Genomic DNA, 24244 nt, shown 5'->3' with positions numbered 1-24244 from the left:
CTCTATGATGGCTACTTACTGTATTCAGGTTAAATTCTTATGAATAAGTGCAATATGAAAATGTAAAAGAAACATATTTCAACTTCATATCACCAAACACAGCAGACTGCAGAGTCCTTACAAAAGCAGTCACTTTTTTTTTTCTCTTTTGATGAATTAATTGTTAAACAGCATGTATTGCTACGGCGACAGCACTAAGAGCTGCATGTGGGTTAAGTTTTCCAATAAAATGAAGTTGTGTTTTAGACATTAATGAATCTGTAAAAATGCTACACTAATTAGATCATAAATAATAATTTTCCTCCATGTCGCAAGCAAAACCAAACAGCTATATTATTAATTTGCATTATATTGATTAGCATATACTAGCATCGTGGATTGCTTTAAGCCTTTCTGTCAATAGCATCTTCTCAGCCAGGGTGAGCTTCTGTATTGTGATTTCATTTCTATACCGAACAGATAATTAAATCCTGATGTAGTGACTCATTTCTTGCTGAGTAGTTATTTTAATACTGTTATGGCGTCCATCAAAAATTGCCTTTAACTTAAAAAAACAAAAAAACAAAAAAAAAACTATAGCTATAATCTGCCATGCTGAATACATGTATATTTATTTCTATATTTATTTATTTCATGAAGTTTTATTACTTTTAGAACGGACCTGAAGGTCCATAAGCAGTTTATCACCAGTGCCATCTTTCAGTGCAAAGCTTTGTAATCTCGTGTTGCACATTTTATACGGAGACAAAGAAAGCTGGCATTGCCTTTGTGACCCTGATGTAAATGATACTCCGGCTCCAGCACGTGTCCTTCATCCCTAACCGTCACGGTGGCTGCATCCTTCCCATCATCTCGCAGCAGACGAATGTCACACAGAGAAATGTGAGCGGCTAGATGAGATTGCAGACCTTGGCCGTGCTTCAGATAACTTCTAAATATGGAACCAGTGAAGACTGAACAGCAWTAATGCTGCGACAATAATTTTTTTCTGCGCTACACTACCAGCGCAAATTGGAAAACATTTTTTTTTTTTATCAAAGTACATAAAGGCAAGACTTATTTTGAGTATATTTAATTCCCTCATTTTTCATTTTTGAGAATAAACCAAATGTTTTGAGAATACATTTTGAAATGAAGTTAAACTGAACGCAAAGTTTGTAAAACTTCCTTTGTAGACGTACCAGAAAATAACCCGCTGAACATACTTTGACACATTTCTAGGCAGTGGAGCCTGAAATCATTCATCATATGTCAACAACGGCTACCTCCAATAAAGCACACACTCTCATCAAAGGGTTTCACTTTCAAGGATATTGCTGTTTGTTAAGACTTTAGTCTAATTAATGTTTCGAGGATGTTTCAAGGACTTTAAGGCGAAAAATTCAAGTGGAGCTGATCTAGTTTCAGTAAGCCAAAGACAGCCCCCCAATGTCGCAGGTGAGGTGTTTGTGAGGATCCAAATGCAGGCAGAAGTGGGGCCGAGTAAATGCAAGGAGCCAAAAATGTCTAAAGAATACTTAAAATTCACAAACTGAGATAGTGGTGAAAAGCAGAATGAACCAGCTGTGATTAAAGAACCACCAAACATTGCGCGAAGCCTATTCTGGTTCCCAGACTTGTGCCACGTGTTTCCGAACATCAAATCTGGCTCCAGTAAGACGCAGAGGAATGCCTGGTTCTTCAGTGTGAGGAACAACTGTGGTTTCACCTCTTGGGATGTTCAAGCCAGAGACATAGAAACAACAAGCTTGGTGGTAGACGGGGACCACAGAGGCACGCAAGTCATTCATCATCTTGCTATAACGTTCGTCTTCGGTGTCGCTTAATGCTCTCTGTTGATGACACATGCTTGGTTCCTAAACAGAGGCACACAAACCAAACCTGTTATAGGTCAAAAGTTCTGTCTCATGATGATCAGTGGAACAAGAGATAGATGGAGACGACAGGCTCTCTCGCATACTTCATCCAAAGTGGATGTCTCTCTGTGTATAAAAATGACCATTTTCGTGACATATCTACGTCAACGAGAACCGATTTCAGCACTGAGGATGAAGTACGACTGGCCATTAAGAACCAGGGAGAGATCAGCTAGATGAGAACAGCAGGAAACAGAGACAAAAGGAACCAAAAGAAATGCATGGCAGCACAAAAATACTGAATTCAAAGAGATCAAAAAACGGAAAACACACAAATTAACATGCCTTAAAACACAAAACTCTCAGGAAATAGTGAAACCCATGAACCAAAGAATGCAACTTTAAATGCAAGAAACTTAATCTGCATCGCATTTTGAAAAGTGGAGCCATACCGTTGAGCGTTTCTACGGCTATGCTTACTTTGTTCACTGAACTAGCTCTCTTGTGCGTGTTGTGCTGCATTTAGGACAAGCATAGAAAATCCCCCACTCTTTCTCCACCATACTGTCACAATGATGCGCACCGTGCTTCGGTTGGGTCATTATTTGTGTTGGGCAGAATTCTTACTTTCGCCTATGAGTTGTTGACGAAAGTTAAAGTTAAGTGTTGGCAGCATAACGTCCACTTGTCAAGTTTGGTCTGGGAGGGTTTTCGGGGGACCAATAAGCATCTTTAAAATGACTGGCGTAATGCATGGAGTACGACAGCCTTTCTCCTCGGGGAGCTGCTGTCTGGTGGCCGGTGCTCAGAGCCAATGCGGAAGAACGCGGTGGAGGTATTTATACAATTGAGCGGATAGACTGAACACTGCAGGGAGCTGTGCTTTAGATGTGTAGGTTTATAGACAAACCAGAAAATAAAATTCATATCATCTGGGTCTCAACAAATGGGTGACGGAGCACATCATGGCGGTACATAGCTGGTAGATGTGCTTCTATGCGTGACGAACAAAAGTGTCAAATCCCGTCGCTAACATGGACACAAAAACTATAAACGGCTGGTCAAGGTGAGAGCTCATCACCTTCTTCCGGTTAACTTAGGAAGTGAGCCATTATTGTTACAAGTTAATTTAATCTAAACTGCAGAAAAGTAATTGTTAGGGAAGCTCAAATATGAAAAATTGGGCTGATGTTGATATTCGGTAGTAACCCTGCTGTTATGGTAGATTTACCAATGTTTTATTTTATAAATTTTTTTTATCAGATTACTCGATTAATTGTAAGAATAATTGATGGATTTCTCGATTACTAAAAATATTTGTTTACAATGTGACTACAACCCTCAAGAACAACTTTGCACAAAGTTCCAGGAGCAATTTTGTAAAGAGCATTGGCACAGGGTAAAAGTAGTAACTCTGTGCCTCAGGGATTCACAACAGTACATTTTTGTGCCCAAGGCCAGAAAACTCCCAAGATTTCAATCTCATCAAAAACCAGTCACCCACCCAGCGGACCAAAAATGATTTTGTGACCTTAAACTGATATACCGTGAGATTCAGTGCACCAGAGCAAAGAGGAAAAGTCTTAAAAAAAAGCCAGACACTCTTGCTTTGACTATATGTGTTGTATTTCTCCAAAAAAGCTTTTGAAATGTACAAAATTTTAAAATGTTTGAAATTAGTCAATATTGATATCTGATATTAATCCTACACTGAGTCACTGTCACATAACTGAGCATACCCTACATGACCAAACCACTACTGCCGCCTTCTGAAACACAAACACAAGTAGCAACAAGATCATGGGGGAATTTTTCTGCCATAATTCGCGAGCACACGCTTTCAGTCTGAAAGCACGATTTCCTGTCCTTTGTTCTCAAAACTTCTCATGCTTGTGCTTACATTTTCAATTTGGAACAAGGACTTTATGTCTTTCTTCTCAAAACTTGTAAAGTTTGTATTCAAAACTTGTCTCTGCTCGCTTGCGAAACATTTTCTGCACGGTTCGGCAGAGAAATGTACCGTTGTCTGGCAACCTCTCAGCCAATAGAGTGTAAGTGTTACAATGGGTGCGTTTGTTTTCTTCTACATAATTAGTACGTCGCGTTATTGTTTGGATTTGAATTCGTTTGTTTTGCATCCAGCATGCAGCTAATTATAAATACTCTGTAATGTTTTTCATAAGACAACAGAAGAAGAAAAAAACGCATGTGTGTGAATTAATTTCAGTCTGGCTAATTAATGTAGACTAATCCCATTAATTAGAAAGCACAAAGGTAAAGACTTTCAGCTAAGACCTTTAAAAGCTCAGGCACATGAAGCCTGTTGATTTACTTCATCTGTTTTTATTCAGTGTTGGAAAGTTGACTCCCCAGACTGAAAGAAGTTGGCAAAACTATTTCAAAAAGTGATATTTGCACATGTAAACACCCTTTTCAATCCACTGCGCAGTAAAAATCAAACACACCATCATCTCACTCCTTCGGGCTAGCTTCAAGCTAGCAGAGATTCTGATATGTTTTGATAGATTACATCAGGCTCGCTTAGATGTGTGTCAGCCAATCAACACCACGATGCTGTCTAGTTAGGCCACGGCTGGAACCGCGAGTTATCCAAAACACTGCTGACAGGGAAAATCCTGCAATGCAATCTGTCTTTAGTCACTAATAAACAAAGCCATTAAGCTGCCATCTGCAAATTCAACAAAAATGCAAATGCTGAACGTGCCTGTAAATCCAAAGCTGTTTATCAAGTGGGCTTGTCAGGAGAGGAGGGAGAGGAGGGGGAGAAAAAGGAAAGAAAAACACGATTCCACCAGTACTGATTTTTGGATGAGCAGAGATGCCTGAAAGGGCCACAGGGAATGCCAAGCACCAGACAACATTAGGACCCTGCTGAGAAGGAGCTGCGCTGGTGGGAAGTCGGTACTGAAGATTCTTCGAGCTGTAACATAAAAGCCACAGTCGTCCTCATCGGTGTCCAAATGATCGCACTCACCCTAATGTTCCCTTACGCCTCACAGGGGGGTCAGAATCGAGTCGTCGCTCCAATAAACAGTGTGTCGGAACCGGTACCAGAGAAGCCTGAAATAGTTATTGATCGCTTTGAGTGCTGCTGTTTTCTTCAACATCATCTCTCTCGCAAAGAAAGGTAATTGTTAGTTATGACTGGGCTCATGTTGAGATGTATTTTAGGACAACAAAGACTGTTAAATGTTTTTTTTTTTTCCGTACTTACTGCTTGTTGTCATTAAAAGAATGATCAGAACCGTACCCAGGCGTAAGGGAACGTTATAACCACAAATGCCAATGTATTAGGATGTTCCGCAAAGCAAATCTAAAAAATGTGATGCAAATTTCTATTCAGCTCCCAGAGCAGCTTTTTCATGTAGGCCAAAGTATTTTTAAAGAGCAATGGCAAAAATGGGGACCGTATAAAGCAGGAATAGGTGTAAAAAAAGGGGGTTGTAAAGGGTAATAAAATTTTCTTTTATTCTCAAAAAGCCCAATTTTATCTGAGCTGCAAAAATGATAAATATAAAGTTCAAGTTATCCAGCAAAGATGATCTTTTGTTACGTGAATGGGCCGTGTAATTAGTGTAAGACTTCTAATTAACAAGGGCTTCAGCAAAATTATGTCTATGAGTAAGAATGCCAGAGATCGTAAACAAAAGGTTTTTTTTATCAACTTCCGGAACTTTTAGAGCTCTCAGTAACAACAGCACCACATGCTGACGAAAACAAGAATTACAACCACTATGTGAAATAAAAGCAAAACAGGGTTTTATATACAGGATATATATGTACAACTACCCTTTTCTCACCTGGTTACATAACATAGTTAGATAATAATTTAGACTCTTATCTTAAATGTGAACCCATATGCTTCAATTGTCAGTCACTTTGCTGCTGCTACACTGGAATCTCCCCACTGTGTGATAATGCAGGATATTTGTATTTCTTTTTGTGCTGAAGTCACCTTTCTTGCTCAATGCATCTGCAAATTCATTAATAATGCGTGAGTGTGTGTGTCCCTTTAAGCACTGCCCATTAAATTAAATCCACCGAGACTGTATTGAAAAGCTGCACACTGGACATGACTGCCAGGCTAAATGAGTAAGTCAAACAGCAAGAGAAAAAAAAAACTTGTTTCCCCAATCTAATTACTGTGCCATACTTAATAAATAATGTGACGAGAACATTGCGAGGGTGAAACAAGTCACCTTCTATGATATGGTCAATTGAATTGCTACTTTACTGCTATTCCACAAAACCAGGGTTTTTCAACGATGAAACGGGCAAACAATTAAGCGTGAAGCATTTAAATCGGCGATGTGGATTGTGGGCGATGGGCTTCGCTGGAAGACGAGCCCAGAATCAGATTCCTCTCTAGGCCTCGTACTATTCCAGGCTGGCTCTGCAGATTAAATATTATTCTACGAAGACAATATTCTGCTAACTCCTTTCTGTTGAAAGCTGCCAAGCAATAACAGTCCAATCAAATTATTTACTGTCCTCTTGTCAGCATGTCGTTTTCCTCTGTTTCGCTCTCTCTGGAAGGCAGAGATAGTCGGCATCACATTCGCGCCGGGCCCCGCGTCGGCTCGCTATCCCCATTGTTATCAATGTGCATTTAACTGCAGATGATGCGAACACAATGCTTCTTGACCCAGTTCGGCCGCATTGTGAAGAACGCCGCTCCACGCCGGCATTGACATTTAAAATCACAATCCTCATTTTGAAGGGATTTGAACCGTGGCGCGGCGCAGCACACCCCTCCCCGTATGTGAATGGTTAAAACTTTATCTTTTTCCTGCTCCTCAAATGAAGCAGCTCCAATTCAAAACCTTTTTTTTTTCCGTGCTTGTGTGTGCGTGTGTGTGTGTGTGGATTAGAGGTCAGAAAATAAATCCTTGCTATTATTGCGAAGCTGTGTGTTTTGTTTTTTTTTTGGTTTCTGTGCTGACCACAACTTTAATAAATGTTTATGCATGGAAAATAACAGTGACTCTAAACATTAATCCTAAACATCTGCAGCTTTCACATGCGTGGGCACTGGGGTATGAATAAACATAAAAGTTTCTCTGCTTGTTGTGCCCTATACCTTTTCTCTCTGTGTGTTAGTGTGATGTGAGACAGCTTCCCTGGTTTCATTAAGAGCAAAAAAAAAAAAAAAAAAAAATGCCTCTTGTGGCATTTTTTCGAAAACGAATTGAAAACTGATTTTATTTAACATTATGCTATGAGATTGGATATTACTTTAATTCATACAAGACAGAAAAGCCAAGTAGCAGAACTGCACAGCCTTTAGTGGTTATCAAATAGACCATTTTTATTGAATGACCCATTAAGATTCTTCTGGGTTTTTTGGGGGGGTTTTTTCCACCCAATGCAGTTTATTCCCTCAAGCTCAAGCATGGGCTTTATTATGCGAGCAGGACAAGATACCCCTTTACATATTTTGTGCAGCATAATACCTGGATAGAGCAGAAACGTTTTAATTATAACGAGGGTACAGCTTTGCATTTGATAGCTATTGGTATTATAATGGACAGACAGTCTTTTAGACATTTGGACCTCATTTTCACTCACTGAGTAAACAGGTTTAACAATTAATGAGCGGTAAAGAGTGCATGTCAAGTTTGGAAAAGGTCATTTTAATTGTATCTTGGGGGAAAAAGCAAATAAATAAGCTCTGTGCTCGGATGATCCCTCCATCCAGTGCGGGTGGTGGGAGACAGAAGAACTCTGGTTTAAAAATCATTGGCTGTGTTTCCTTTGACCTTAAAACTACACAAATTGCAATCACGAAAATGAATGTACTTAATGGAAACTCGACAACTTAGAAAAAGCTCATGCATTTCAATAAAATGTTGGGGGGGCGTTCGCGCCAGTGCTTGTGTACTTCGTAAAACAACTACCGGATGCTACTGCTGGCGACATCAAGTGGCAGGAGGAGGATGGTGTGGCACGATTTTTAATGACTTATCATGCGAACAAACTTTTCCACGGGTGATTAAATTGAGTTTGTTATTTAATGAAAAAACAGCAACAACGAAACAGCTTGGGTATTGAAAGAGTTTTGCATACATTCGTAATGGCATCGTGGATACTGTGGGAAAATGATCCCAACAAACTCAGTAAGTGTTTACATCCCTCCCAAGATGTGTACATCCCTGTTGTTTTGCGCTGTTTTTCACAGCTTATAAATGTTACCAAAAATATGCGTGCACATCTTGTGCATTTTTCTTTATTTAACTTACCCTCAGTTGGACACTTCCTTTGATCTGAGTGTGTTATTTTAAGAAACTGTACATAATTATTTTTCAGACATTTTTTAATTTGGTCTTACTGTAAAGCCTCTTATCTTATTTTTATATGTCTTTGTGTATGAATATGTATGCTTCCACCTAACCTTAATTTTCTGCTGGGACACAAGAATTTCCCCACTGTGGGGCAATAAATTAATAAATAATAAATGAATACATTTCTTGATCTGTGACCTGAGTACAAATTTTGTACCCCAAACTGTCAAGGTGGTATGACACTTGAATCCTTGAATAATATTTCTATTCTATTATTTCATATCCTATTTTAAATAAGATAGAATCCAAATAAATAAACAAATCTCAGGATAGGTGTCATAATAAAATGCTACATGTGCAATATGTCCAGTCCTTAAACTTCCATGCTGGTAAATATTGCACGTAGAAGTATTATTACTGTTATTATTAAAGCTTTCGGGCGAAAGCAGTTCAGCCACGGTATGGTAGGTCATGTAAACTCATGGAGTGGAGTCGGCAGAGGTCACCGACTTTCTTCAGATTAGCTCAGGACTGTACAGTGTGCAGAAGTGTAAAGCACTCCGTCACTGGACTCCAGAGAGGAGGACATGTGTTCTTTGTAGGGACGAACCAGGCACCTCTATCTGGCCATCCGGATGACCAATTGGGGTTTGCCAGTTGCCAGGGGAACAGCGCTCGCCTGGCTGCACTGTGTCAAGAGTAAGGTTCGGTACAGAGGGGACTGCGGTACTGAGCTGCCTGGCAATTTCCTTTCTACGCTATTCCGCTATATTCTCATCTCCCTTCATTTTGTCCATCTAGGGCTTCTTCCATTGAATACGATTTCTCCAGTTGAATTTCAACAGAGCAAATCACTATTAACTGTCTGCGCCGTTCTACAACTGTAGTATGTCTGTAGTTTTAGCGATGGCAGCAGAGGAAGTGAACGAAGCCGTTCTGTCCGTGACGCTTCCAAACATTGAATTGACATTAACGGCCATCTTGTTTGGCTCACGCTTCTCTGTTCACCCCGGGAGAAGCGCAGGCACCGTCTGATAAGCTTCATAGCGTCAAACATACGCATTGCATATGTCACAGAATAACTTTAGCAATTGGGTAAAAATGATAACATCAACAGAGTCCATGCCATATTTTCAAGCATTTTTATGTTTTGATGCTTGTGCTCTTATGGGACCAGGAGTGGAAAAAGACATTTAAGCAGAAAAAGAAAGAACTCCAACCACAGGTGTCGTTAACCGATTAATGACATGATCAGTTTTTTTTAACGACAAATTGATTATGTCTTTAAAACTGCAGTAACTTTTATGAAAAAACCCCATATATCTTACATATTTAAGACTGTCAAAACATCATGACCRTAATCAGCCATCACTATCTACAATAACTCTTTGAAGAATTGGAATTAAAATGAGTATTTCATTTCCTTTTGGAAGCAATAAAGTATTTTTAAATTTGAATTTCAAAAATATAACACAACATAATGGCAGTTTTAACAAATATGTAAAAAAAAAAATTTCAAAAAAATAAAAGTTACATACTGCAGCTTTAAAAAAATCATAATTAGTGTTTACCATCATAAGAAATTCTCTTAATTTATGATTTCACGCAACAAAAATGGTGACGCACATTGCCAATAGTTATGATGCTTGGGAATGCTATTCTTTAGCATAAAGGGCAAAGCACAGGTCACAGCAGATGGAGAAGTTGGATGCTGATAAACATGGAACAATCCTGGAGGAAGGTTCCAAATGTGTCCACCTTCCAGCAGGAGAACCACCTCAACCACGCAGCCAGAGCTACAAAGGAAATTTGTCTCGAACACTCTGTACCAGTTCCAAATGTAAATCCAACTGAGAATCTTTGGCGAGATTCGAATGCTGGTGTTCAGAGATGCTCGTCGTCCAATCCCACTGAGCTTTAGCTTGGAAAAGAAATAATAAATGAATGGGCAAAATTTCCGCTCGCTGGATTTGTAAAGCTGGATGGAGACGCACTACAAAGAACTCGAAACTGTATTTGCCTTGGAGGCAAGCCGCTCTTTTCAACATTTTAAGCATGTATAAAAAGAAAACTAGAGAACGAAATCCCTTTCCTTCCACTTCTCATTTATGAACTACCGAGTGTTGATCTCTTACAAAAATCTCAGGAAAATACATTCATGACTGTACATTCAAGCTTTTCTTCCCTTCCTTTTGCCCATACTTCCAGATGTTTGCACAATCCTGTTTCTGTGGGCTTTACAAGCGGTTCAGACGTTAAACGCGCATTTCTGACATAAACCAAAAAGCATTGAGGAAGTGAATGTAAATTTTCAAAGCGCGCTTGAGAAATGAAAAGCACTGAGATCACTTAAATATGGCGGTGCTGTGAACAAATTTTCTTTTAAAGGCTTCATTTGGTTTCCTTACTCGTGCGTCTCACGGACAACAAAGGTATTTTTATGTTTTCTAAGAGGTAATCTTGTTGCTCTGTCCACTAGGACAAGAGGTTCTGTTATTGTGTGCATATGCTTGGCCTACATGCTAATAGTGATACAGAAGAAAACACACACACACACAAAAAAAGTCTTTATCCTTCAGCCTGGCCTTTCGGAATTTCAAAATGATGTCCCTATTATCCGACGGGGCATTATACCAAACAAGCAGAAAACACATTGATTATTGCTGCCTGCAAACAACGGAGCTAAGAAAAAAAAAGCTTCCAGGAATGCAATTTATAATGTATGTAGACATAAACCCGAAGTGGAGCGTTTTCCGAAGGAACGAATGGAAAACAAACACGAGTTGTTTGAATATTAAGACGCTGCAGTTTGCCTCACAGAGCCCTGTGGGGAGACGCAACAGCCTCCCTGCTTTTCTTCCGCTTTATGTGCCGTTTGAATAGGAAAACAAAAGAAACGCTCCTTTTGTGCATGAATAGGCACTCTGCGTCAACAACGCATAATGGGAGGAACGCATTTCATGCAGCGTTGACCTCCATCTAGTGGCGGAACCGCTTCAGCTTGAAAGGCATCAAGATTAATGATGGAGCTTCTCTAACGCCGAGGAGCGGAGACCACAATGTAGAGAGACAGAGACAGAGAGAGAGATGAAGAAAAAAATAATAATAATTACAATAGAGACACATGAACACTCAAGAATGTAACAGTGCGATTCGCTGAAAGCAGTGGGAGCCAAATTGTGACACTGCAATGTCACAATTAATTGAATTTAATTGAAAATGACAAATCCTATTAAAAAAACTACCACGCTTTTAATGACTCAGGAGAGAGGCTGTGACTCGCGTGAAATTACAACTACACCCTACGACGGAGTCACAATCGCAAAACAGGCGGCGAAAGTGAAAGGTACGGCCAAAAAAAACCTAAAACAATAAGAAATATTGTACAAAACAATACAGAGAGAGCTCCCATTTCAGGGGGGTGAGTCAGATTTAGCTCCTGTGCCACATTTACTGAGCCGTGTGATTCTAATTAAAGCCGGGTGCTTCGCCCGACGTTGTACAGCAAAATCAGCCCAAGTTCCGAGTGAGAGACGGTAAACCCGACTCAGCGTCTGGAATATTCATCTGAACATGTAGTGGCAGAATTCCCAGCGCGCCTTGTTTGCTGAACTCTTGAAGCTCCCCGGAATCCCTCAGGTGGCTGCAGCAGCACAAGGCCTGGCTAACCTTTGTTCTGACAGATGCACCGGAGCTCTGCATAAACAACCTGGCGCTATTGTTGTTGGCCGACTCTGAACATTGCCAGCAGAAATCTCCCGGGTTTTTTTTTTGCCTAAACAGCAAATTATTCACAAACAAAAAAGTGTCAAAATACTAAAACGCTTGCAAAAAGAAAAAAAATATATATATATATATTTTTTTACATTAACAGCAGACATCGGTGTCAACGTACAGCACGGTTTTGCAAGACTATCCGCATCCCTTGAGATGGATACATGTTTTCCGCTTTTTTTCTTTCACAAATAAAAACATGTAGGTGTTCAGCCCCCTTCACTCTGTTACCTCTAATTACAAGAGAGTCCTCCTGTGTGTCATTTGTTCTGTAAAGATTTGTTAAAGATCATTATTAGTCAACAAGCTGCACCGTGAAGACCGAGGAGTGCAATAAATACGTCAGGGAGAAAGTTGTACAAGAACCAATAGATTAATTCAAAGCATTGTCATGCTATCGCATGACCCAGTTAAAGTCCAGATGGAAATCCAAATTAAAATCCGCAGGAAGACTTGAAAATGCAGATCTGCAGGCAGCCGTCATTCAATCTGGCTTTTACAAAAGCTAAGAAATAACTTCATCTCATGAAACCCCATAAAAACAAGTCTTCTGTTTCTTTCTGTTTTTGTGTTTCACTGCTTCAAAACTTTGACCAAAATGCTCTTTATCTTGATAGTTAGATTTAATTTCCTGCTTTTAAACACAAACTAAAGGACATCTACAACTACCAATTGTAGATGAACCCATTGCTCACTGCATGTACGTACGGTAGATGTTGTTGTCCTCTTCCCCTAGCTTCCCGTTTAGCTTTTAAGCTAATGCTGTAAATAAGAAATTGTCCTTAATGTTTTGCCTGGTTAGATGAAGGTTTTACTAATTGAGCTGCTAGATTCCTGATTACCAAGTACTAACCCAGGAGACTAGAGTATAAATATACGTCATGTTTTTGGGATGATGTTTTTTAGTAAGTTTGAAAACCGTACAGCCTTAACAGCTAATCACTTCCAATATGTTCTATCAAAGCTTCCTGGTTGTAACATAGCAAAATTTGCAGAGGTCCAACAGATATGAATGCTTCTGCAAGGCAATGTCCATGCACGCGCCGTCAAACAATATTTATTATTTGCATTTGTTTTTGTTTTTTTTTGTTATTTTTCCAAAGAGGAGCTAAGTATTGATTTACGTTGGTCAGGATCGAGTGCAGCCTTTGCTCAGCGGCTCCTTTGACAATCTCATTAGCCTGTTCAATTTACTATTCCAACATGTTGTTTGCAGTTGGTAATGAGAATGAGGCACTTCAAGCATGAAAAGGAGGGAAGATTCTTTTCTCTTTTTGTAGCTCAGATGTATTTTGGTCCTTCCTCCTGAAAACGAGTCCGTCTCAAGGGAACTTTACCCATTATCTGCTACTATTTTTGTCGTGCCCGTTTGTTTAATTGGTCATGCTACTTATGTTTTTGGTTTTCTTTTTATTGAATGAATTCTTGCTTTCTTGTTAACAAGAAGACAAAATGGCCTTGACTCTTTCCCTTCGGTTTTTAAAAAAATATTCCTTTTGGGTATTTTTTTTTCTCCAGCAGCTACGCAGGCTCAGAACTTCCTCTTATGAAGATAAAAACTAAACTCTGCATTCGGCCATTTGTTATCAGAGTCTAAGGATTCATTAACTTCCCCAGCATCATAACTGGTGCTATTTGTTCATTTAATTAGGATCCAATAACAACAAAAAGATAAATTCCCACAACAGTAGAAAAAAAAGAAAGTCCTTGCAGTGTTTATTGGTTTATTTTCATGCTTGCCTCTTTCTTTTGAAATATGATCGCCTTTCTGGGTTCAATACGTGGAGCTGAATGACAAAACACTCTTAACGGCAAATATGCACATTTTTATTTAGCAAAATGTATATTTTATATGAGTGGGGGGAGAAAAAGCTCTGAAACACCAACCAGCTCCCTGCTGATAAATGATGTAGTTTATATAACCATAGTGTTGGATTGTGTATAAAAAAACCAAACCATTGGGTCGATGAGGCGTCCACATACGTGTACGCTAAACAAACCTCGTAATAATATGAAACGAGATCATCCCGGGTGGAACAAAAGGCTCGCACTGCAGAGCTGTGCTAGGGGGAGGCTGACCTGGTAGCATTATGCATCCTGCAGGCACATCCTCATCAAATAAAAATCTCACACACTCCAGGTCGTCTGCATGATGCAAAAGAAATTCTGTGTAATGGGACTGGACTAACTCTTTCCGCTCCAAGCGCCTCCCCMGCCCGTCTCTCGCCGTCCGCCCCTCGTTTTTGCTTTTAGCTTGATAATGAAGTCGGTACGAGGGGCTGGAGGAGGATTCTGATCAATTTGTAACCAGCAACATTCAATGCAGAGTTACAAATAATGTTATTTCATTTTCAGAGGTTGGGCAGCCGTGACGCTTTCTCATTCAGAGGTTCCCATGGCCCATATTTTGCGAGCAAAATGAATCAAAAGCAATTCGATTTTGTTTCAGCGAGCTCTGGACAAACTTCCAACTCAATATTTATAAGCATTTTTTTGTTTACCAGAAATGGTGAAGCTCATTTAAATCACTTGGTGTTGGGTTGTGGTTCAGGTATTGAAGAAGTGATTGTTAAAAGTTTAAAATTAGCCTCTTGACGCATTTAAAAAACAGTTATGTCGTTTCTTTGGGATTATTCTCCTGCTTAACAAGCCTCTGGTCCAAAATTTTTTTACCTTGGATGAAAGATAATTGTTTCAAGGAAGATAAGTTGAGTCACTGACTGCAGGGAGGGAGAAACTTGAATCTTCTGAGCTGAGCAACATGTTGCTTTTCACTGAAAGTCATTTTAATATTTTGGAGTGGACCAGTCAAAGTCCTGACATGGATCAACACCAAAAATATAATAGTGCGAACACCAGAGAAAACATGCAAAATATGCTTATTATCACTTTAAAAAAAGCTCCCTGCTGTAAAGCCAACAAAGGTTTTTTTTCCCCCCCCCCGATTATAAAAGTTGACCATTATGATCACAAGATTTCCTTTAAATAAGCTAAAAATGGTAATAAAATAAAATAATGAAATTACCCTTTGAACTTTCTGAATCAGTTTCAGAGAGAATCGATTGCATAGATGAGTAATTTGTTGCGTATAAGAGGCAGATTAGAATCAAATGTGAACATCATCCGTGTTTTTTGGAATGCATGTATGAAAGCGATGCAAATTTGTAAAAGCAGCACATGCTGGACGTGTACTGTGGTTCACAATGCAAAAAGAAAAACAATGATATCGAGTGTGCATGCTCTGACAAGTGGAAGGAAATAAAAGAAATTAAAAAAAAATTACATTCAGTTTGTGAAAGTAACAATAAACGTTGCAGAACATCAGATATCAGTACACGTGCACATCTTGGGAATCCTTGTTAAGGAAAAGTACTGCTGCGTTTTGAAAGTCACCTGCTTCTCTCGAGCAGCCCTGTGGGAGACATTACAAAACAATACTCTATAAATCACATGCACAGCAGTTTGGGTTTTTCTCGATCAGCAGGGAGAAGCCTGTTCAAAAGGAGCTTACGCTGAATTTCGCCCTCATCTCCTCCACGTCTCTTGGAACCCGGTTGCTCTCTGGAAATGAACAGCGAGAGCATTTTAAGTAATAATGACCAAATTTTTTGACTTTGTTCACTGCGTTTGATGGAATCGTTGCACGTTGGAATCGCATTTAAGGAAACGAGTTGCCTTACTGTGCAGCCTCCAGAACTTTATAGCCAATATGGCCACCGCAGCCAGGAAAATGACAGATGAGCAGACCACCACAGATGCCAACATGGGACTAAATAAAATWAAAAAAAACAGATACACAGCCTGCTGAGGCCATCCGCATTGATTCAAACTGAAGGCGCAGCACAAATCAGCGACACTTCGCTTCTTCTACCTGTGGCTGCTCCAGGTCTCCCTAGTGATGGGTTTGGCTGGAGGCAGGTCTGGGAAGGACTGGCTCGGCACTGGTGGAACTGCAAGAGACAATGCGGCATTAGACGGATAGTTCAGGTAAACAAAAAAAAAGAAAAAAAAGAAGAAGAAATTGAAAAAGAAAAATTGAAGTAGTGTGCCAAGCACAAGAGAGTTTGTTGTGCGATAGAAACTCGATGTGTGGCATCAATATTCTTGACAGCTGTTATGAAAAAATCCATACGCTGCAGCAGAAGCTCCTGCTACACAACATGATGACATATTGATGCTAAGAGCAGCTTCTTTGCGTTTTAATGGCYGCAAAATGGACATTAGTAGCAACAATTACAAAAGTAATAAGAAGTTCAAGTGAATTATTTTCTCCTCGTTGCKATTTTTAAAGGTTTCTGAGCCACTTGTGGTCTTTAATGACCAGTGGATGGACGGGAAGAAGGGARGAGAGAGAGCGCGAGGGAGGGGGGGAGACATGCAGCAAACGGCCTGGGGCTAGGAACTGAATCTGGGACAGCTGAGCGAAGGACTGGAGGCTGCGGTGCGCCACTGAGCCATGTGGCGCCGCTTTTTCTTCATTATTGACGTTGTTTTATCAGACATGAATGTCGTTTTAAAATCTCTGCGGACAAACATGAGTGTCRGCGAAACTGCGGCGTACTGAGAGGTTTCCAATTCCAGACGACGCCGAAGCAGCCCGTTGGTTCTCCCTGGTTACCGGCTTACAGTTTGTCCAACCTTTGTTGCCAAAGTAAGTTATTAGATGTTCGCTAATTAATGTCAAGTGACATTAATTAGCGAAAAAGCAAGAATTCCAGATTAAAACCATAGCTAGAGAAATATGAATACAAACCATTGGAAAAAATATAACCTACAAGACGTTTAAATGCACATGCTAGTAAACGCACCGTTTATTGTAATAGTAAACGTTTAAATCATGAATGAGGAAATAAACTGTCTGCTAATAGACACAGGGGAAAATGAACAAAGTTAGAACGAATGGAGCTTTCAGCTGCTTTCAAAAGGAGGAAGGAATCTGAAGAAATCAGTTTTCCTACTCGGTTCCAAACTGGAGCTGGAATTCCGAACTGGAAATCCAGTGGGATTGCTGAGGTACTAAAAACTGCTAGCAACAACAACGCCTATGTTTGAATTGTATTTGTTTRAAGCGAAAGAAAGTAATGGAAGTGGCGTTACAAAGTGGTTGAAGTGCTATTAACTTCACAATTATTTTATACCTACATCTTCCACTGCATTTGCACAGCAGCCATATCGGACATATGGAACTGCTGGTTGAACTTTCCCAGCTGGAATTCTGACTTCAAGGGCATTTCTGACTGTTCATTTATAAAATATAACTTTCTACAAGTGCATYATCCTTACCTTTATCTCTCTAATCTGACTTTTGAGACGCATTACCTTTGCACTAGCGGGTCTAATTCAAAGCACTGCCGATTATAAAACAAAAAGGTCTCCTGAGTTGGAATTCTGACTGTGAAAATCAAAGGTTTCCCAGTRACCCAGACTTATCCAGTATGGCTCCCGCACAAAAGAAATGTAGTTGATATTGTTGGTATGAACTATTTATTAGCACTTCTGAGGGTTTTTATCTACGAGCGTTGACTTTATAAGTATGGCAGAGAAGCTAAGAAAGGCCTGCTAGCTTGAGCGCATCGTCCGGCTTATTCTTTGCAATCCCCATTTTCTCCTTGTAAAGACTTTGACAATAACTCTGCAGCAGATCCACKTTTGTTCTCTCATGTAAGCTGTTTTATTCTCAAACACAATAAAACAACAGCAAGTGAGTGACTTTTAAAAACCTCAGAAGCAACATGTAAAAATCTATGGATGTATCCAACAAAACACGCTAGCTACACGGCTTCACTTTAGCAGGTTGAGAGCTGAAAGGATTTCATTGATTGCAAGAACAGAACAGTTCAAACTTGACAAACATGACAGCTAAGCGTTTTTTCATTTTCTTCCTTTCAGCAGCAAATATTCCCTAGACAATACGAAGGCCTCGGGGTAGACTCTTATTTAGCCTTTCTTTAGTCTGGGAAAGAACGTTTGTGCTGCAAACTATTGAAGACATGAGTTAAGCTGCCTTTTTTTGTGATTTTTTTTTTCAGTTTTGCCTCTCATAAAAATACTATTGCTGTGTAATGCAATAAATATTACACTAAATATTTTTGAATACATCAATGAGATTTTCCATGGAAGAGCGCAGAAAGAATTATATCTTTTAACGGCTCAGTTTTACCATTAAGAGTAAAAATTGGAATTAAAAGTCAGAAAAATGATCGTGTTGCTAAAGATGTACTATTACATTCACGTAGATTTTAGTAAACTAGATAGGCTACCAAACTAATGCCCAAGTTGAACCCATAAAGCCATTCCTTCAGTTTACTTTCTTTAATGGTTTTAGCATTTTTTTACTCTAAGGCAGTGGTTCCCAAACTTTTTCTCCTGCGCCACCCCAGAGGTTTCCACACATTTTCCCACAGTTTGGGAACCTCTGCTCTAAGGTGATTACAAAGACCACTTAAATACAGCATATAACATTTTGCCATCGTGTCACATTATTAGCACCAACTTCAATTAATTTTACTAGAATTTTAAGTGATACCACAAACCACAAAGCGGAAGGAAAAGGCAAGATGGCCAACACTTGCCTTCAACACTTTTTGCCAACAAAAATGTGAAAAGGAAGGCGTCCATTTATCTGAGTTGTTGATTGAAGCACCCTTAAGTCCAGTTACTCTTTCACTTATTTTGAGATTCGTCTCTGGCATCTTTCTGTCATCTTACACATTTACAAACTTTTGTTCTTGTTCATTGTTCTATGCAAATTAGCTCGAGCTCAGCCAGCCTGGATGGAGAATGTCTGTGTGGATCAGTTTTAAAGACTTGCCACAGTTGGATTTAGCTCTGGATTTATAGGCTTGACTTTATGTTTGTGGCCCTGCGGCCTGTAACCGGCTATTTTCCTGCGTTGGTCTGTGCTTAGTTTTGCCATTTTGCCATCGACTCTGTCTAACCAACTCCCTTTTCCTGCTGAAGAAAAGCACATGCACAGGTTAATGGCATGTTCAAGGAACCGAGCATCGGCGGTGTATAGCATTTTGGATGCAAACCAGAAGAGAAGTCCAGCCTGTCGGTTTTGGTGGACAGCCAAAACCGACAGGCTGGTTGGTTACACATTTGTGCCATACTGTATTTTCAGATGACAGACTGAGCTGTGTTCAAAGCAATAGTATGCCTCAAAATCATTCACAACTGTCTCCCTGACCTATTTGCTACCGTTCCTTTGTATTCGTTATGCTGCTTGTTAGTTAATGTTCTCTAACAAATCCCTGAGGCCTTCACAGGAGAAAAAAAATAACTGGATCTACACTGAAATTTTAATTACACTTTTTTAGATTAGTTTGAGCTTCAGCTGCAAGAAGAATTTTTTAAAAGACTTTTTTTTCCCTCCCTTTCACCACATTGCGCTGTCTTTTGTGTGCGTACCATAGAATCACACCGATGTTCAGTAACATTTGTAGCCATACTTAAGGCAAAATGTGGAAAAAGTTCCAGGCTTATTAATAATTTAAAGAAGCGCTGCAACGAAAGCTTCTCTAGCTCATAATTTATCACATAGAATTACATGTTGAGATATGCGTTAAACGCAGTGATTTCCAAGGAAAGCAGATGTCGTAGGTTTTTTTTTTGAACGCCTGCCTACCGGTGGTGGGTTGTGGTGTGACCAGCACGTGCACAGCTGTCTTCTGCTGCCCTGCAGAACACCAGTACCACGCCGTGTCTTTCATCTGCAGCTTCTTGAAGGTTACAGTGAAAGCCCCAGTTCTGTCATCTCTGATGGCCACGGAGGAGTCTTCGTAGCTCCCGTCAGAACCCGTCGACAGGCAGGATCTCCAGTCGCCACTCCGACACCATTTCTTCTCGCTTTCTCTGTTGGCGGGCAGACACAGGGGAGTCACCGAAAGCCGATCTTCCTCTCACACGAGTGAAGAGATTTCTGGTCGTCAAATGCGAATGTGAAATGTTATCGGCGGTGCTTTAGCAAGTTGGTCTCGCGGTCTGGTATGAAATCGGCCCGGTGGTATTTGGAACAAAAGAAAAAGTCAAATGCCTGTATCTCTCACTGTAGAGGCATTCGATTGTGACGGCGCTTCCCTCTGCTCCACTCATCCTGCTGTTCACAGCTGACATGCCTGCAGAAATCATCAGGACAACGTGTCGTTAATACAGGTGTCTAAATAAATTAGTATATCATAGAAAAGTCTATTTAAAGTCAAATAAAGGCATTAAGACAAGATGAACGGAAACAAAAAGAAAATGCGTGAAAAAAATCACAAGAGTCCTTTAGGTAGTCGTAGTATGGAGTGTCTTAGTTGATCCGGTTCATAAATGGAAAAAAAGCATGGTATAACATAGAGAAGAAAAACTAAATACATAAAAATAAAGCACCCTTAGTTGCATTACATTAGTAATGAGAATAAAAATAACAATAATATTACTTAAAATGAACAAAAACAGTTTATTTCAGTAATTTGGTTCAAAAAGTCAAACTTGTGGTCTTAATTTTATGTTTCAAATGTTTATTTGATGCTTATATTATGGCTTACAACTAATGAAAACCCATAATGTGGTTTGCAATAGTTTTGAATTATTACGTAAGACTAATGAAATGTAATTTTCCAAATCCAAAAAATACAGTCTGTATACAGCAAAGTATAGGCAGTCAATGCTTGGCCCGAGCTCCTTTCGCATGAATGACTGGGTCAGCCTGGGTTGTAGGCGGTCGGCCTGTCGTTCTGGAGCACAGGTTGCTTTGAATCAAATAATTTGTATCAAATAATACCAAACAATGATATTATACATATCATTGTTTGGTCTGGTGTCTAGAGTTCTTCTCTTGACAATCAATGTATCCACAGACTTTCTATAGAATTCAAGCCAAACCAGTTTGCTCACCAATCGAACACTGTTGCCATAGTCATTAAACGGGTGTTTGGTATTCTTYGCGGTGTGAGCCGGTGCCAAGTCCTGCTGGAAAGTTAAATCAATATCCCCATAAAGCTTCTCAGCAGAAGGAAGCCAAATGTGATCTCAAATGTCCTGGTAGACGTCTGTGCTGATTGGGACTTGATAAAACACAGTTGACCAACACCGGCAAAATTAGCTGGCTCCACAAATCATTACTGACTGTGGAAACCTTCCAGTGGACTTCAAGCAAGACGGATTATGTGCCTCTGCACTCATCCTCCAAACTCCGAATGAAACTCAGCATTTATTTTCACCTTGAAATACTCAGACCTCTTCGGTCTAGGAGCTGCTCTAACSCTTTGTATATTATTTTATTTACGGATATAAAAGATTATGCATGTATGTACTTTGTTTTGAAGCAAGTGCTAAGTTAAATATAAATTGTGTATTTTAACATACAAGCATTAGCAATAACTTAAGATATTTGTTAATCTAGTTGGCAAATGTAGGCATATCTGGGCATGACTACAACTGCAGAATAGCAGCAAAGTCCTTCCAGTGTAATTCGTAATATGTGTAAAATATGCATCAACCAGCATTCATGGAACACACATGCCTCCTTGGTTGAAAGAAGACCAGCGGGTGTTTAAGGTGCATTTTTGACAACAGCAGATATTAGCTATTAGTTATAGCTAATATCTAAAGTTAGCTATAACTTTAGATATTTGTTAATCTAGTTGGCAAATGTAGGCATATCTGGGCATGACAACTGCAGAATAGTAGCAAAGTCCTTCCAGTGTAATTCGTAATATGTGGAATTACCAGGTAGACTGTTTACCAAGGATCCTTTCCTTTCACTCAATTTTCTATTTATATGCTTTCTTATAGCATATAAAAAGACAAATCTATATTAGCAGTTGGTTTTTGTGGCTTACCCTCTTTGTGGAGGGTGTCAGTGACTGACTRCTAGCCAAATGTCAAYYCTCCTATACATTTAGTAATTAGCGAACATGTTTATTTAAATTAGATTCGTTTTATGTAATCTTACATTTGTTGAGCGCCTGGGTTTGGGTTTTTTATTCACTGTGAGTCATTAAAATTAAGAGAAACATGAATTATTTCGCTCTTCCTGTGCTTGATTTATAAACACAAGTTTCCCATTTTGAACTGAATTACTGAAACAAATTAAGCGATTAATGGCGCCCCATTTTGGTGCGCTTCAGGTTGTGACCACAGGTTGAAAATCCCTCCACTGCTCACCGTGAATAACTTTAACGTTTGTAAAAGTGGTGTCGTCAGCTTTCCACACRCCACCTATCTCCACGCCGCATATGTACCACCCCGACTCGTCCTCCTTCAGGTCCTTCATGGTCACGGTGAACACCAGCTGGACCGGGTCGTCGAAAATGCTCACTTTCTTCTCGGCCGGGTCGRCCAGGTGRTGGTCRTCGGTTCGAGCCAGCGAMGTGCAGAACTCCCTGGTCCTCCCCTGGCACCAGTATTTCACATAGCTGGCRTACTGGGGCTCATAGTGGCAGGGGATGGTGAGGGAGCCGCCCTCCAGGACGGCAAACTCTTCCTCCGTGGTAACCTTACAGAGAAAGGCTGACAGAAAGGGGACGTGATGAATRCTGAGCACAAGTTTAATCTTCAGAAAAGGTTCAGCTGTGGAACAGGAAAGTTATTTCTTGAGGGCTTTTTTTTTWATTTTTTTATCTGCTGCATGGAATAGGGAAAGTGGCCTTGACCATATTTGTTATAAGGGTTTCCTTTGTGGCACGGGAGTTTGTTCCTTCTTTTTTTTTTTTTTTACTTCCCTTTACTTGTTATTCTGAAAACGGATTATCCTTCCTATAATTCACAGGATTAAAGGGCTAACAAAACCAACCTCAAACATACCCACCGCCTGCAGCCAAACACTGTGAGAGCTTGTGAGACTTAGAAAAACATTAAATCTCTCGGTGCCTTCCAGCAGAAAACAGCAGCTTCAACAACTTTCAAGTCAGTCTCCCCCCCAAAATGATTAATGTAGAAATGGAATAAAATGATAAAGTGRAGCGAAGCGCAAAGAGTATCTTATGACAAAGCGCTAGTATTTGCTAAGTGCACAATAATAAAGTGAGGAGGCAACAGCAGAGGCATTAATCATCCTTTGTGTTAAACTCCATCAACGGTTGAAAATGGGGGTTTTTTTTCTTTTCTTTTTTTGGGGGGGATCAGTTTCTGACCTCAGCACTCATACCTGGAATCCATGGTAACAAGAAGAGGGTGATCGTGAAGAGCTGCGACATGTTTTGACTTCACTTTTGGAGTTTGTTAAGCGGACTCACCACCCAGTGCAAAACACTTTGGGATCTGGGTTCCGCAGCTTCTGTCTCTTCCCCCCCAGCTGGTCATGTGACCAAAAGCTGGATCCAGATGTTCCAGATGTTAACCACGTAGGTGCCAAACGGACAAAAGGGACGTGTTAAGATGGCAGTGGAATGAATGTAAGACAKGAATAATTGKWGGAAGAGAGCAACATGTTAAAGTCGCAGAAGTAACTGCGAGACAAGCCGCTTTTGGTCGTCCACCGAAAGCAAGATTCGTGGAATGCTAGAATTCCTTAAATGTTTTATTTTGAAACRGCATGCTCATCRAGCCGGAAGGTCATYCCAGCTGCTTGACTTCAATTTCCATCATCCTAGTGGGGATGGGAGTTCACAGTGGGAAATTCAAAACGCTGACTTAATATCCACATCAGTTGTATGACCACTTAACAAAAAATATATGCGGTTCAGTTTAGTAAGAGGGCTATTCATGATGTTTACTGCATATAGCTAAAACTAAATATGTAAACTACATGTTTCTCCCTGTCTGACATTACATAAAAAATAAACGTATCCTGTTGTAGATCAGCTAGCATTAACGAATTCTTTGGTGAAATTGTGAAATTCTATTAACTTGATCAAAATTCAGTTTGCTTACCATTTCTTAGTGACCTTCCTGAAGCTTCCTTCAGTAGTTTGCTGCAGTTCTGGCCCATTCCTCCTGACAGAACTGGAGTAACCGGATCAGGTTTGTTGTCTGATTTTCTATTGAACTGAGATTAGATCTCAATAAAGGCCACATCAAGACACTCATTTTGTTGTCCGTAATGCAGGTTTGTAGCTAATTTGACAGCATGCTAAGGCTAATTGTCCGTTTGGAAGGCACCATTTGTGTCCAACTTTTTTTGAATTCAAGGCTGATGCCTTGAAATTCGGCTGATGTTCATCATGCTCATATTTTACGAAGCGCACCATTTCCCCTGGCAGCAACACACAAAGTGCTGCTGCCAGCTCTTCCATTTCCTATCCAAATGTAAAAATTGCCATCATGGCCAAGCGCTTCAGTTTAAATTTTATATTAAATCACAACACATCGCCAAAAACGATTTGT

The 24244-nt window shown here is 39.9% G+C and overlaps 2 protein-coding genes across 3 annotated transcripts in view; one reads left to right on the top strand and one right to left on the bottom strand.

Moving 5' to 3' along the window:
* Positions 1-1226: 1226 nt before the first annotated feature.
* pigr (polymeric immunoglobulin receptor) lies at positions 1227-23353 on the bottom strand. 2 transcript variants are annotated; one of them, XM_008433007.2, is made up of 9 exons: positions 23067-23353; positions 22085-22429; positions 19968-20049; positions 19560-19786; positions 15804-15882; positions 15613-15701; positions 15444-15493; positions 15326-15344; positions 1227-1856 (listed from the first exon to the last, which is right to left on the bottom strand). In XM_008433007.2, the coding sequence occupies exons 1-9, from the start codon at positions 23113-23115 to the stop codon at positions 1798-1800; spliced, it is 999 nt and encodes a 332-aa protein (XP_008431229.1). In that variant the 5' UTR covers positions 23116-23353; the 3' UTR covers positions 1227-1797. The 2 variants fall into 2 exon arrangements, with proteins under 2 accessions (XP_008431229.1, XP_008431228.1); XM_008433006.2 differs by lacking the exon at positions 1227-1856 and having other exon boundaries at positions 15059-15344; positions 23067-23346.
* abhd4 (abhydrolase domain containing 4, N-acyl phospholipase B) overlaps positions 16324-24244 on the top strand; it is an 18925-nt gene continuing 11004 nt past the window's right edge. The window contains exon 1 of the mRNA XM_008433012.2: positions 16324-16583. The gene's annotated coding sequence lies outside the window, so the exon portion shown is untranslated. The remainder of the gene's footprint in view (positions 16584-24244) is intronic.

This window comes from Poecilia reticulata, linkage group LG17 (assembly GCF_000633615.1).
Source record: "Poecilia reticulata strain Guanapo linkage group LG17, Guppy_female_1.0+MT, whole genome shotgun sequence".
Classification (NCBI taxonomy): Eukaryota; Metazoa; Chordata; class Actinopteri; order Cyprinodontiformes; family Poeciliidae; genus Poecilia; species Poecilia reticulata.
The sequence above is the reverse complement of the archived record's forward strand: the minus strand, read 5'-3'. Positions and strand labels throughout refer to the sequence as shown.